Below are 16,370 nucleotides of genomic sequence, written 5' to 3'. Positions count from 1 at the left end.
CAACTGCTTTTTGTTACGCAGGGTAGAGAATGACACAGGGAGAAATTTTTCCCTGTCCCTGCGCCTTTGTCGCCGTCACTGTCCCATTCCTATAAGCTCTGCCTTAACCGCACCTTGGACACTTATGATTTTAAAGTGTTTGACGCTTGTACAGATGAGGACAGAGCTTGCAGGAATTGGGAAGGGACAGGAAAAGTGCTAGCAGGAACGGGATGGGAAAATAAGTTCCTGCAGGGACAGGGAAAACTTTGTCTAATGGAGGGGGGTTAAACTATGGAGTTCCCTTTTGGGTCAGCTGAGGATGTCGGGTTTAAAAGATCATTAAAGTCGACTTTTTAATTGGTTTAAGAAGATCAGGAGGCAGGAAGCAATGTGGATACAGTTCTTATCGTGTTGTCTTATTTTATTATGTATGTTTTATTGGAAACAGCCTCGGTGTAGACAGTACAGGCAGTCCCCGAGTTACAGATGCCCGACTTAAGTTCGACTCATACTTAAGAATTTGGTTCCAGCATCATTTGATTTCACTGAGCAGTATTTCCAATGGCATAAACTCCTACACTTCTGCTGCAGATTCAGGAATGATGCTTGGCCACATTAAGAGCAGTGTGTGGTTGTGCATGCTGTACCTTAGAAGATTGTCTCTTTTGAATGCCGTTGGCCTAACAAGTAGTGTTCATGTTATTCTGAGATCCCCAGCCTTGATAAAGATGTGCAAAACGCGTTGGCACGGGGGAGCTTCATCTTAAAACTGGAGCAACTATTGATGAACCATGCATACAGCATGTTCTTTATGAGCTAAGTTATTTAAATTATTTAACTTATTCACAAGCTATAAATGAAAAATCTTGATAAAAAACATATTACGCAGGGATGAATGAGGAGATGACATAACCGAAGAGTGCTAATACTCGTAGGTCATATCTGATATCCCATTGCGCTACGTATGAAAAATTAGCTCACACACTTTTGAAATTGTCTACCTATTATTGTGGTGTTGTTTTTGGGTACCTTAGAAGGAACACTGGTAGGGACAGTTGGCCCTTTTGTCAGCTGGGAGCAGAGGTAAGCAGCAAGAATCTTAAAATTAACAAGTTTTGAGTTAGATACAAATCCGACTTAAGAACAGCTTTAAAAACATAACTCGTTCTTAACCCGGGGACTGCCTGTATATCAATTTTTTAAACAAATAAATCAATATATGGGGCATTGAAGTCCCAAGGAGCTGAAAAGCAGGTATGGTTAGGGGCAGAGAACAGGTGTGGTAAACTTAGGCGTCACTAGGAGTGCGGGATAGGTGTTGGTAAATTAGGCCAGGCCTAACATAACCTCAACAACACATAGTACTGCCTAAGGATGCGTAGGCACCGCTAGGCATGATTCTCTGAAGGACGCCTAGCAGTTGATTGACAAACGTATGGACTGGCACCTAAAGGTGCGGTTAGACGCCATTTATAGAATCTGGCCCAAGGTGTCTTAAATGTAATTGAAGGGGAGGTACCTAAGGCTAAAGGTTCAGCAATTTTGGTTTTAACTGTTGTATATGGAAAGACAAATAATGACATAGGATATCCCACCGAGTTCAGTGCTGTCATGTGATATTGGCCAAGGAGGTTCAGAGTAAGAACAAAAATAAATCTGTAGACAAAATGTTCTTTCTTTAGAAATCAATTGGTCCTTGTTTAGGGTTACCACCTAATAAAGAAAAGCAAACAGCCTGCATTTCTGAGTTTCTTGTGAGTGGGTAGATTCCCGAGGCCTATGCCCTGTGCTATGGTTTCGTGCACACCACTGGGAATTTCAGGAACTATTTTTTCATCTGAATAAAACTGTGTACGTAGCAAACTTCACATAGCATTTTGTGAATGCACAAATTTTTGCAAATGATGCTAGACTTAGAAAAAGTTGCTTCTTAGTGCTAACATGCCTTAACATGCTTTGTTTATTTCAGGTTTAATTTTATGCATTGATTTGGAACCTTATTTACTAATAAAGCACAGTTACTTACCGTAACAGGTGTTATCCAGGGACAGCAGGCAGATATTCTTGACTGATGGGTGACGGCACCGACGGAGCCCCGGTACGGACACTTTTAGAGTGATTGCACTCTAAGAACTTGGAAAGTTCTAGAGACCGCACCGCGCATGCGCGAGTGCCTTCCCGCCCGACCCCGACGCGCGGTCCCTCAGTTAAGATAAGCCAGCTAAGAAGCCAACCCGGGGAGGTGGGTGGGACGCAAGAATATCTGCCTGCTGTCCCTGGATAACACCTGTTACGGTAAGTAACTGTGCTTTATCCCAGGACAAGCAGGCAGCATATTCTTGACTGATGGGTGACCTCCAAGCTAACAAAAAGAGGGATGGAGGGAAGGTTGGCCATTAGGAAAACAAATTTTGTAAAACAGATTGGCCGAAATGTCCATCCCGTCTGGAGAAAGCATCCAGACAATAATGAGATGTAAAAGTATGGACTGAGGACCACGTAGCAGCTTTGCAGATTTCCTCAATGGGCGTGGAACGGAGGAAAGCTACAGATGCTGCCATAGCTCTAATTCTATGTGCCGTGACAGAACCTTCCAGTGTCAGTCCGGACTGAGCATAGCAGAATGAAATGCACGCAGCAAGCCAATTAGATAGTGTGCGCTTAGAAACAGGACGTCCCAATTTATTCGGGTCAAAGGACAGAAAAAGTTGGGGAGATGATCTGTGGGGCTTAGTACGGTCTAAATAGTAAGCTAAAGCCCGCTTACAGTCCAAAGTATGAAGAGCCTGTTCCCCGGAATGAGAGTGAGGTTTAGGGAAAAAAACAGGTAGTACAATAGATTGGTTGAGATGGAACTCAGAAACAACCTTAGGGAGAAACTTTGGATGTGTACGTAGAACCACCTTGTCGTGATGAAAGACAGTGAAAGGTGGATCAGAAACTAGTGCATGTAGCTCACTGACCCTCCTGGCAGAGGTGAGAGCAATAAGAAAAAGTACCTTCCAAGTGAGAAACTTGAAAGAGGCAGTAGCCAAGGGTTCAAATGGAGGCTTCATCAAGGCGGAGAGAACCACGTTCAGATCCCAGATCACCGGAGGTGCTTTGAGAGGTGGTTTCAGATTGAAAAGACCTCGCATGAATCTGGAGACCAGGGGATGAGCTGAAAGGAGTTTCCCCTGGACTGGCTCATGAAAAGCCGTAATGGCACTGAGATGAACTCTGATGGAAGTAGACTTGAGACCAGAAGTAGACAGAGAAAGCAGATAATCCAATAGAGGTTCCACAGCAAGAGACCTGGGGTCATGATGATGTAGGAGACACCAAGAAGAAAACCTCGTCCACTTTTGATGGTAACATTGTAGAGTGGCTGGTTTCCTGGAGGCGTCCAGGATGGAGCGAACAGGCTGAGATAACAAAGAATCAGCTGAAGTCAGCCCGAGAGATACCAAGCTGTCAGGTGCAGAGATTGCAGGTTGGGATGGAGGAGGGTTTCCTGATCTTGTGTAAGCAGAGATGGAAACAGTGGAAGTAGAAATGGATCCCTGGAACTGAGTTGAAGTAGAAGGGAGAACCAATGCTGTCTGGGCCACCGTGGTGCAATCAGGATCATGGTGGCTCGTTCCCTCTTCAGTTTGAACAAGGTCCGAAGCATGAGAGGCAGAGGAGGGAAAGCATAAAGGAACAGATTGGACCAATCCAGAAGAAATGCATCCGCTGCCAGACGGTGAGGAGAGTAAAGTCTGGAGCAGAATTGGGGCAACTGATGATTGTGAGGAGCTGCAAAAAGGTCCACCTGAGGAGTGCCCCATTGTGCAAATATGGACTGTAGAGTCGATGGGTCGAGAGTCCATTCGTGGGGTTGGAGAACTCTGCTGAGCTTGTCCGCTAAGTAGTTCTGTTCCCCTTGAATATAAATTGCTTTCAGGAATAAGCGGCGCGAGGATGCCCAAGACCAGATTCTTTGGGCTTCCTGGCATAAGAGGCGAGAGCCCGTTCCCCCTTGCTTGTTGATGTAGTACATAGCCACCTGGTTGTCTGTGCAAATTAGAAGGACTTGAGGAAATAGAAGGTGTTGGAAGGCCTTGAGGGCATAGAACATTGCCCTGAGTTCCAGGAAATTGATGTGATGCTTCTTTTCCTGAGGAGTCCAAAGGCCCTGAGTTTGGAACTTGTTCAGATGGGCTCCCCATGCATAAGGGGAGGCGTCGGTGGTGATGACCAGATGATGAGGAGGCAGATGGAACAGAAGGCCCCTGGAGAGATTTGAGGATATCAACCACCATTGCAGAGACTGACGAAGAGACGATGTCACAGATATGTGTCGTGAGCAAGAGTCTGTCGCTTGAGACCACTGGAGAGCCAGGGTCCATTGAGGAGTGCGCAGGTGAAGCCGTGCCAGGGGTGTGACATGAACTGTGGAGGCCATGTGACCCAAGAGAATCATCATCTGCTTTGCAGAAATGGAGTGCTGGGACAGCACCTGCTGACAGAGCGATTGGAGGTTGTGAAGACGGTTGTCCGGCAAGAAGGCTCTCATCTGGACCGTGTCCAGTACCGCTCCAATGAATTGAAGTCTCCGCGTAGGAAGAAGGTGAGACTTGGGTAGATTGATTTCGAACCCCAGGAGTTGTAGAAAAAAGATGGTCTGGTTGGTGGCCAGAAGAACAGTCTGAGATGAAATGGCCTTGATTAACCAATCGTCCAGGTAGGGAAAAACCTGAAGGTGGTGGGAGCGTAGAAATGCTGCCACCACTACCAGACATTTTGTGAACACTCTTGGAGAGGAGGCAAGACCGAAGGGGAGCACTCTGTATTGGTAATGACAGTGATTTATCATGAAGCGAAGGTACTGTCTGGAGGCCGGATGAATTGGAATGTGAGTGTAGGCCTCTTTGAGATCGAGAGAGCATAGCCAGTCGTTGTGATCGAGGAGAGGATAAAGCGTAGCTAGAGATAGCATCTTGAATTTTTCTTTGACCAAACATTTGTTGAGATCTCGCAGATCTAGAATTGGTCTGAGGTCTCCTGTTTTCTTGGGGACTAGAAAATACCGGGAGTAGAATCCTTGCCCTCTTTGGTCCAGAGGAACTTCCTCTATAGCGTTTAGAAGTAGGAGGGACTGAACCTCCTGACAAAGGAGGGCAGATTGAGGAGTGTGCAAAGCAGACTCTTTTGGTAGACTTTGGCCCGGAAGGGTGTGAAAGTTGAGAGAGTAGCCGTGGCGGATGATGTTGAGGACCCACTGGTCCGAAGTGATAACTTCCCACCGGCTGAGAAAGAAAGACAGTCGTCCTCCTATCGGTTGAGGGAGGAGAGGAGATGGTTGAACGCTGGCTATGCCCTCTAGGATCAAGTCAAAAGGGCTGAGTCGATTTTTGTGGAGGAGGCTGCTTAGCTGGTTGTTGCTGCTGAGGTCTAGGTGTTTGCCGCTGCTGTTGACGCTGCCTCCTAGGTTGCTGAGTGGAAGGCTGCAAGGGGCGAGCCACAAAACGCCGCTGATAGGCCGTTTGCTGTCTGAATGGCCGTGAAGGTGGAGGTTTCTTCTTGGTCTTAAGAAGGGTATCCCAGCGGGTTTCATGAGCCGAGAGCTTCTGGGTCGTTGAGTCCATAGAATCTCCGAACAGCTCATCCCCTAAACATGGGGCATTAGCCAACCGGTCTTGATGATTAACATCAAGCTCAGAGACTCTGAGCCAAGCCAAGCGGCGCATGGCCACAGAAATGGCTGTTGCTCTGGAGGTAAGCTCAAAGGTGTCGTATATAGACCTTACCATGAATTTCCGAAGCTGGAAAAGAGCTGAAGAGCACTGATGGAAAGCCTCACGATTCCCCACAGGAAGGTACTGCTCAAAGGAAGCCATGGTGGTAAGGAGATGCTTTAAATAAAATGAAAAATGAAAAGCATAGTTACCAGAACGATTAGCAAGCATCGCATTCTGGTAAAGTCGCTTACCAAATTTGTCCATGGCTTTACCCTCTCTGCCAGGAGGGACAGAAGCATAGACACTAGCTCCTAAGGACTTCTTGAGGGTGGATTCTACAAGAAGAGACTCATGAGAGAGCTGTGGTTTATCAAAACCAGGAATAGGGATTACTTTATAAAGGGAATCCAATTTGCGAGGGGCTCCCGGGATGGTAAGAGGAGTCTCCAGATTCTTGTAAAAGGTCTCCCTCAGGATGTCATGTAAAGGGAGTTTCAAGAATTCCTTTGGAGGCTGGTCAAAATCAAGAGCGTCCAAGAAAGCTTTGGACTTTTTAGACTCAGCCTCCAATGGAATGGAAAGAGATTCACACATATCTCTTAAAAAAGAAGAGAAAGAGGTGGAATCAGGTTTGGAGGAAATATCCTGCAGAACAGGCTCGTCCTCCTCTGATGAACACTCCCCTTCTGACTGAAGAGGTTCTTCAGAGTCGCCCCACAGATCAGGGTCTCGAACATGGGGACCACGGTCCCGAGACTCAGGGGTGGATGGTTCTCGGTGTCGGGATTTCTGTACCGACTTACCCGACCTCACCGACGCGGTACCGGGCGATGTTATCGGTCGCACCGGAGCCGATGTCTGTACCGATTGGTGATGAGACCTAGGCTCCGGTGCGAGGACAGGCATCGATGCCGATGAGGTCAAGTGTACCGGTACCGAAGGAGTGGATGGTGACAATACTGGCTGTTCCACGATCGGTACCGGATGCTCAGTGGGGACCGATACCGGAGGGCTCGGTGTCAGGAGAGCTGGAAGGAGTTGTTTGAGCTGTTCCTTCAGCTGTACCTGCAAGATGGCCGTAATGCGATCATCAAGGGAGGGCACCGGTACCGCTTTTTTCTTCTGCGGTACCTGCGGTGCCGCTCGACGCCCCGGAGATGAGGAGCCCGATGTCGAGGGACTCACCTCAATAGGGGCGGAGCGCTTCCGCTGGCGCCTCACGGTCGGCAGGATTGGACTCTCTGCAATGGAGACCGGAGGACGTTCCAGCGGGGAAGGCTTCTTAGCCGGCTTACCTGCATGCTGCGACGCCGACGCGGTATCGCGTGGTGTCGATGAGGTGGGTGCCGACGAAACAGGTACCGAGACCGGCGCCGAAGACGCGGGATCGGACATGTCGGTGCCGAAAAGCAGTCTCTGCTGTATCTCTCGATTTTTGAGAGTCCGCTTTTTCAAAGTGGCACAGCGGGTGCAGGTAGAGGCCTGATGTTCCGGACCCAGACACTGAAGGCACCAGTTGTGCGGGTCTGTAAGGGAAATAGGCCGTGCACACCGCTGGCACTTCTTGAACCCGGGCTGGGGGGGCATGAACGTAAAAACGGCTTCTGCCAAATCGAAGGCCGAGGCCTCGATGATGGCAGTAGGCCCCGCCGGGTCAAATAAAGAAACTTGACAAAAACAAGAGAAATTTTTTTTTTTTTTTTTTAAAAGAAAGAAAAACGGAAGGGCAAAAAGAACCCGAAAAAGTTTACGCGAGCGGGAAGGCGAATGAAAAAATATTTCAACAGCCGTTGAAAATGCGACTTCTTAGCTCCGCGGAAACTAAGAAACTGAGGGACCGCGCGTCGGGGTCGGGCGGGAAGGCACTCGCGCATGCGCGGTGCGGTCTCTAGAACTTTCCAAGTTCTTAGAGTGCAATCACTCTAAAAGTGTCCGTACCGGGGCTCCGTCGGTGCCGTCACCCATCAGTCAAGAATATGCTGCCTGCTTGTCCTGGGATAACATGTATTAAGGGCATGAGAGCTAGATGCCAAACTTTGGCGTTTCGATTTGATTCTTTGCCTTTCAAAATCAGAGCTCCAGGCAAGTGACAGTTAGGGATGGTTGGTAGGTCCCTGCTTTTTGTTCTTGAGAATTAAGTGATTTGCCCAAGCACATAAGCAGGATTGAAACCCTCATTTCCCCGTCAGCCCACGGTTCTTCCGTGTAAATAAAGCACACTGCAGTCTGAATTTTGCATGCAGACCACCATTGGTAGAGTTTGTCGCCTGTTTGCATGTTGGATACATAATATTGTATAATCTGTTGGCTTTGCAGGCTCTGGCAGTCAGTGATCATTTCCCCGTAGAGATGGAGCTAAAGACCACCAGAGGCTTACTAGACTGGCTACAGTCTCATATACCAAAGAAAAAGAAAACAAAGACAGTGCCATAAAGCATCGTGGGGGCAACAGTCATTTACTCTTCTCTGCTACACCAAAAATAAAAACATGAGAGGGTCAGAGATTATCTTTTCTAATCATTTTGCAATAAAACTGCAAGCAAAATTCAGCTTTGAGCATGCACCTTTGTAACAGTCTTACATTAAAGCACTATTTAAAAATTCTCCACATATGTAGATATGTCAGGTGTGGTGCTCAGTCACTCTTTGGTGCCATACTAGGTCCTCCCTAGGTCTAGAATCTTTTCTCTGGGTCAGTTCACTCCTAGCCATCCAAATCAATCGAAATTTCCATCAAGTTCATGATCCACATAAGAAGACATGGGATAGGGGGTTTTGAACAAGGGAGAGTCTGTAGGGTTGCCTGCCCCTGCTTCTGCAGAGGTGCTGGTCCAAGACATGTTATATACTTGAATATAAGCCGATCCAAATATAAGCCAAGACCCCCCCCTTTCCCCCAAAAAAGGAGGAAAAATGGTTGATTTGAATATGACGTGGGGGGGGGGAGAAACTTAATATTCAAGTGCCCTGCCAGAATCTGCACCCAGCGCCTTCTCCCTCACTCCCTCCCCTGCCAGGCACTACACCCAGCCCCTTCCCTCCCTGCCCTTTCAGGCTCTGCATCTTATCCCCCCTCCCTGCCCTCTACCTTCTGTCTGACGATATCCTGCATGTTGCCACGCCTTCCGTATGACCCACATACCTGGAATCCCTGGTGGTCTAGAGGTATAGTGGGCAGCAACCGGCCCAATAGTGGGGCAGAAGCACAGAAAGCTCACTCCTACCCGCTACATCTCTGGACCACCTGGGATTGCAGGAATGCAAGTCATAAGGAAGGTGTGGCGGCATGCAGGATATCAGCAGACAGGAGATACAATGAACAAGGCAGGGAGGGGGGACAGGGTACAGAGCCTGGTGGCTCAGCAGAGGCCTGAAATAAGTCTGGGAGGGGGCAGGTGGGCGCTGGCCCGAAGATAAGCTGAGGTCCCCATTTTTGGATCATTTCCTTGGCCCCAAAATCTCAGCTTATATTAAGAGTATATACGGTAATCCTAATTGTTCCTTTGGAGTGGTATGAATGGTTACTGAGGTGAGTTGGGGAACTGGGTTTGATTCCCAGTGTGGCACCTTGTGATCCTGCGCATTTAACCCACCATTGTCCCAGATACAATTTTGATACATGTGCTAGCTTAACTCAATGCAGTATGAAAACAATCCCTACACTAGCAAACTGCTAAAATCTCTAACAGCCCAAAGCTTCTTAAATGTAAATTCTGTATTAGTGCATTGATTCTGTCTTCCTAATGACCTGTTTTTCTATAAACCCCTCTTGGCCAGCTGTCTGCTTTTCTCTATTTTTTTTCATTCAATTTCCAAATTGCTTCCATCTGGCCCCCACTTCTTCCTAACTCCTTTTGGGCCAGCTGTCTGCTTTTTTCCTTTCAAATTCCAAATTACTTCCACCTAGCCCCCAGGCTAGACCTCCTTAAAATTACAATCCCCAACAAGATGTGATCAAGAAATGACATCATTTCTCTGGCTGCCTTCCACTGCTTCTTCTAAAGCAGTGGTTCCTAAACCCCTCCTGGGGGGACCTCCAGTGAGTCGGGTTTTCAGGCTATACACAATAAATGTGCACGAAATAAATCCAGATGCACCATCTCTACTGCATTCAAATTTATTTCATGTATATTCACTGTGAATAGTTTGGAAATCAGGACGGCTGGAGATCCCCCAGGAAACAGTTGGGAACCACTGCTCTAAACCTCTCTCCGATACCCAATTGTCCAAAATTCAAGGAAGGCATCTATGCTCTCTGAAAAAGAAAACTATATGCACAAGTTGAATGTCAAAATAATATAATCCAAAGACATTTACATTCAAAATATCGCTGATGCAGGAGGTAACCACAAAACTTTAAATCAGTGGAGAAAAAGACCTCAGTATCACAAAGGATAGATAAGACAATCAACATATCCTGGAGGCAACCTAACTTCAAAGAAAAGTTTGAAGTAGGAGACACAGCCCTGGTCATAAAAAAACTCCAAGAAAAGTTTGAAGTAGGAGACACAGCCCTGGTCATAAAAAAACTCCAATTCAGACTATCAAAACTCATATTTTCAAGGCCATCATCGTCTTAATCATTCACAAAATATAATAACATTTCTCTTGGCAAAAAAATAGATAGTCTAAACAAATACTTATCTTCAGATGTGTGGTCCACTTGACAAACAGCTCATAAGCAAGACAGCAGTTGGGTAAGTAGTTTATGGAACTGCACTCGATGCTCACATGTGCTCATAATAGTTTCACAGAGATCCAATCTCAAGTTTTATCAAGTTTATTAGCAAATTTGATTGATCGCCTATTATAATCACTAAGCGATGTACAAATCAAAAATAAGAGGTTCACATTTAACAATTTTATGACATAAACATACAAGAATTTGGGAAGGAATGGATGAAAGTTACAATTTTCAAGTAGAGTAGAAAAGGGTGGTAAACCACAGCATTTTTAGCAAGACATATTCTGCTTTTAAATATTAAATGCATCTCTAAATAAATAAGATTTTAAAAGTTTTTTAAATGTTAAAATGTCTTTTTCATTACGAATATATTGTGGAAGGGCGTTCCACCATAGGGGACCCGTCACAGAGAATATGTCAGCCCTTCTCGTACCAATAATTTTTAGGGAAGGGACTGAAAGAAGGTTCTGACCAGTAGAGCGAAGTAAGCGTTGTGTGCTATGAGGTATTAAAAATCTAGATATGAATTGGGGTTCCTTTGAAGCTAAAGTTTTAAAGATGAGCAGTGTTATTTTAAAAGTGATTCTATGGCTAATGGGGAGCCAATGAGAATCTATCAATAATGGTGAGACATGATCATTAGCTTAACGGATTCCCAACAGGGAAGTCATGATTATTTCCAGATTCCATGCCGTCATCTCTTGTCTCAGATCACGTATTAATACAGTAAATATAAAGTGAGTGGTAAGTGTCTCTCTGCTTGCCAAAGCAGCACATCACTATGTCACTCTAACTTTATGTTACCATGTAAGGTGGTAATGGTGGACATGTATTCTTGCTCATATTTGTTGACTGAATATTAACACTACAAATGCCACATTCTACTATCTCCACGATTGCCCACTGTACCAGAGTAGGCCAAATAGTTGTTTCTAGCAGAGACTGTCAGATTTTTGTGTGGAAAACAACCATTATATGTGGTTTACTTTTATTTAATATACAGTCTTCCTTAGGCAAGAACAGGGCAGTTTACAATATATATATCAGGGGTGTCAAAGTCCCTCCTCGAGGGCCTTAATCCAGTCGGGTTTTCAGGATTTCCCACAATGAATATGCATGAGATCTATTTGCATGCACTGCTTTCATTGTATGCTAATAGATCTCATGCATACAATGAAAACCCGACTGGATTGCGGCCCTCGAGGAGGGACTTTGATACCCCTGATATATATATATATATTTATCTATCTATCTATATATACAGGCATATATATATATGCTGTACAGGGAAGTAGGGTGGGGGGAAATGCTGCTACACAGGGACATGGAGGGGGAGGAAATGCTGCTGTGACTGCTGCACAGGGAAGTGGGGGGGAAAGAAAGACAGACAGCGGGAGGAAGGCAGACAGAAAGAAAAGAAGAAAGACACAGGGGCAGGGAGAGACACAGAAAGACAGACAGACAAAGGGGGCCAGGGAAAGAGACAGACAGAAACAAAGACAGCGGGAGGGAGAGAGAGACAGAAATAAAGAAAGACAGACAGAGTCCAGACAAATATTCTAGCACCCCGTTAATGTAACGGGCTAAAATACTAGTATGTATATATTATATCTATATATAAAGGTTATTATATTCAACTTTTGACACACAAACTAAACTCCCCTTTTACACAACCGTAGCGTGGTTTTTTGTGCCGGCCGTGGCGGTAACTGCTTCAAAGTTCATAGAATTCATATGAGCGCTGGAGCTGTTACTGTTGCGGCTAGCACTAAAAATCACACTACGGTTTTGTAAAAGGGTAGGGGGGGGGGTAAATCAATAAGCCAATCCAAATGGTAAAACTATATGTGACCGTCTCTGGGAAAAGGTGACTAAAGTCTTAGAGCCAAGATGTTGAGAATGACCAATTGGAGGAGGAGAGTGTGGTACAGTGGTTAGAGCTACAGCCTCAGCACCCCGGGCAAATCACTTAATCCTCCACTGCTCCAGGTACATCAGATAGATTGTGAGCCTGTTGGGACAAATAGAGAAAATGTCACCCACCCTGAGCGCCTTTGGGAGGATGGTCTAAAAAGTGAATAAATAAGTAGTCTGCAGAAGTTACAAGTTTGAACTGCTGTAACTTTTTTTTTCACATATTTGGACTGTTGCGATGCGGGGTCGGTCGGTGTCGAGGTCGACGGTGCCGATTTTTGAGGTACCGCCGTTGAAGGTGAGGAGTCCATCGCCGACTCGGTACCGAAGAGAAGAGTTTGTTGGATTCTTCGGTTTTTAAGAGTTCTCTTTTTAAGAGTGGCACAGCGGGTGCAGGAATCCGCCCGATGCTCCGGACCCAGACACTGCAAACACCAATTGTGTGGGTCAGTTAAGGAGATCGGGCGTGCACACCGCTGGCACTTCTTAAAACCGACCTGCGGGGGCATGAAGGGGAAGATAGCCTCCGCAAAATCGAAGCCCGAGGCCTGTATACTGGCAACAGGCCCCGCCGGGGCAAAACGAAAGAAAAAGGGAAAAAGCAAAGTTTTTTTTTTTTTTTTTTTGCAAATCAAAGAAAAAATAAACCCGAAGGTAAGGAAAGAAAAATTAAGGAAAAAAAGCGCGAGCGGGAAGGCAAAAAAGTGGTTTCAACGGCCGTTGAAAAAACACACGCGTCTTCTTCGCTCCGCGGAAACGAAGAAACTGGGGACCACGCACTCCTCCGTCGGGCGGGAAGGCACTCGCGCACGCGCGGTGCGGCCAACTAGAAACTTCTAGTTAAAAAGGTCCGTACCGAGGGCTCCGTCGGTGACGTCACCCATGTGTTAAGAATATGCTGCCTGCTTGTCCTGGGATAACTGATTGTTTGCTGTAACAGAATTAATTAAGACCTCCTTTTCATTTCTGGTGGCTTTAGTTACCTTTTCCCAGAGATAATCACATACAATTAGAAAAAACAACCACCCAGTGAGCCTTTTTGCAAATGGACATAATCCTTCTTCCAACATTACTAAAACTGCAACCGTACATTCAGGTAACAACCCATAGTTTTCTCCAGAATCCTCTAAAAATCTACACTAACTCAGCAAAAAGTAGAAAAAAACCCCATTATTCATGTCAGCTTCCCCCTACCACAGGGAGGGGGGAATTTTATTATTACATGTTTTATATGATGATGGTATATAAGGGTGGGTGGGATGGGAAAGGGATATGTTTTTATGTAATATATCAATGATTGTTTGTAAGTGAGGAAGTAAATGTTAATCTGAATGAATATTTTTAACACTTAATGTAATTTTGAAAATGAATAAAGAATATTAAAAAAAAAAGATTTATTATACACACATTATATTTGTCTGTAGCACCTTTAGTACCTCTGGTAAGACTCCTTTCTCATATATTAGGTGATTAGAAGAAGCATGTGGTTCCTCAAGGATCTCAGTATGGCTCAACATCACAGATACTTTTCTTTAGGTTAAAGCATAGCAATATTTTAAATCCTACTTGCACCATCATCAAAGACAATTGAATTAAGAAATAAAAACCATACTACTTAAAAAATCCCAGATACCCAACAATCGAAACCAACCTAACGCCACAAGAACCACCTCATCTCTATGAACCAAGTTGACTACTCTCTAACTATAATTCCTCTGGAAATGGCCAGATAGATCCTTTTTGTAATCTGCCTTGAACTGCAAGGTAACGGTGGAATAGAAATCACTAATGTAATGTAATGTAATTAATAGTCAAAGACAAAGCCACCACTTATTTTTAGCTCCAATATTCAGTGCCCTGAGCCATTTAGGTAAGCCCGTGGACTATATGATCCTAAAATGGACAAATGCTGACCGCTACTGCACTTCAGTAAATGGACTCCTTAAGAGGAAACCCAATGAGCTCATGCTTCAATTACTCGAACCTGGGGCTACTTAGCATGTCGTGCCTGAGCTCTTTTTGTAAGATGACTGTCAGCAGATCTGCGACATCACCTGAGAATTTACAAGTCATGAAGATCAGACCCTGTTCAAAGGAAAACTGGTGTCAGTTTATGTGACAGTCTAGTTAAGCCTTTGCTCTGCACTCAGTTCTCATTCCCAGACTTAACAGAAATGTGAACTCATGCTACAGATCCATGTATTTATTTCATTTTCTATCTCGTTACCCTCAAAGAGCTCAGAACGGGTTACAGCTAGTATTCCACTTAACTCTATCACACGGCATTTCTTAATGAATAACAAAAACTAAGGGAGTCCACAATCAATCATAAGAAATCATCAATGCTGTTTTTACACCTGGGAGGAAGTGTTCTGGCAAGAACGCAGTGAGTTGGGGAGTTGTGGCTCTGTTTGCAATTGCATTTCCTGCTTTTCTCCCGGAGGGCTCCCCTGAGATTATAGTGCCTAATTGCCAACAGGCACTGGAAGGACACCACCTAACATCGGGTCCCGAGCCCAGGAGCTAGACGCGATCACTCCTGTGACGTGCGGCCGCAGAGCGTGGCCGGAGAGACATGAGCCCCCTCTAGAGTCACGAAGAGACAAGAAGAAGAGCTTTGACTATTGTTGCTTAATGATAAGTTTAAGTGAAAGGGTAAATCTAGGGTCTCAACGCCGGTAATTTCAGGACCAATGGCTGGACATTTAACTTTTTCAGTAATACCTAGTGTTAGATCTGATAGAAGTAGATCGATATCTGGGGCTTCATTAAGCTCCCTAGACCCCTCCCCCCCCCAGATTTTTCAGGTGCCTTGGAGCCAGAGAGTGGCTCAAAGGAGGCTTCTCTGGAAGCTTCCAATCCCTAACTGGCTTCAGAAATAGTTTTTCAAAAAATGCCACAAGTGTTTCCTGATCCAGTTAGCCAGTTGGAGAGTTTGGACGAAAACCCAAAAGAAATTACCTTACAAGATATATGAAATTTAAATATGAAGATGGAGGGAATGCTGAAAAATGTTACAAATCAGGTTTCTTCTGGAGAAGTAGTTGATAAATTGACAAATGTGGATTCAAACATTGGGAAACAAGATAAATGTTTAATGGTGACTGAGAAGCAGGCAGTGAATTTACAATCTTTTTCAACAACTACAGTTAGAGATTGGTTAATTTTCCCTCCACTCACTTGTTATCTCCTGAGATACTTCTTAGAAAGTATCTCAAGGAGATACCAGGGGTGGTGAATGCTGATACAATATTATTGAATTATTATTATATTCCTCAAAAAATGAGGCTCCCTGGAGAGGAAGGAACTGATCAATTAGCGAAAACGGATTTGGACTTAACTAAATTTCTTGAAGACTCTCAGGATATAATCCAAACACGGGCTATTCTCTTAATTACCTGTTTAAATGAAGTAAATAAAACTCTTATCATGAAACTATATTTTAGGGCTAGAGAGAGGAAATTTTGTGGCGATAATGTTTTGATCTTCCCAGACGTATCGAGAGCTACGCAGCTTAGGAGAAAGGCATTTTTCGCCTTAAAACCTAAAGCAGTGGAATTGGGAGCAACTTATTTTTTTAAAATTACCTTGCTAGCGTCTTCTACATATCCATGATAAAGATTATCGGCCTCTTTTACAAAGCTGTGCTAGCGGCCCCGAAGCCCATAGAGATTTAAAGGGCTTCGGGGCTGTTGCTGTGTGGTTTTGTAAAAGAGGCCATAAATTTTCTGGGACCCTTTGCAATTGGAATCTTTTCTTCAGAGTAGTAAAACTTAGTTGATTTGTATTATTATATTCTGTTTAAGGGGTAATTAGTATAATGATACCGCTCTTAGAGCAAAGGAAATATTTATTTTCTTTTTTTGATTACCTTTATATTTGCCTATTTAATTTGAGGGTTTCCTCCCATCTTGTGGGCTAGATGGACTTTCTTTATTTCTCAATTTGAGATGTATATTTACTTTTTGTGTGTGTGTGTGTTTCTATATGTCCATATCTTTACTTTGTATTTTGTAACAATGTAAGAAATATTCCTTAAAAAAACAATTGTTTTTACGCCTTACATTGTCTTAGGGTTCCTTTTACGA

At 44.6% G+C, this 16,370-nt stretch overlaps 1 protein-coding gene across 2 annotated transcripts in view; it reads left to right on the top strand.

The window, feature by feature from the left end:
* The window catches only part of DNASE1L3 (deoxyribonuclease 1 like 3), a 35,323-nt gene extending 27,035 nt beyond the window's left edge, over positions 1–8,288 (top strand). For both annotated transcript variants that reach the window (XM_033926720.1, XM_033926719.1), the window contains exon 8: positions 8,001–8,288. In XM_033926720.1, the coding sequence (XP_033782611.1) occupies positions 8,001–8,117 (117 nt within the window). In that variant the 3' untranslated portion in view covers positions 8,118–8,288. The remainder of the gene's footprint in view (positions 1–8,000) is intronic.
* Positions 8,289–16,370: the final 8,082 nt, after the last annotated feature.

The sequence above is a fragment of the Geotrypetes seraphini genome, chromosome 17 (assembly GCF_902459505.1).
Source record: "Geotrypetes seraphini chromosome 17, aGeoSer1.1, whole genome shotgun sequence".
NCBI classification, from domain to species: domain Eukaryota; kingdom Metazoa; phylum Chordata; class Amphibia; order Gymnophiona; family Dermophiidae; genus Geotrypetes; species Geotrypetes seraphini.
The sequence above is the reverse complement of the archived record's forward strand: the minus strand, read 5'-3'. Positions and strand labels throughout refer to the sequence as shown.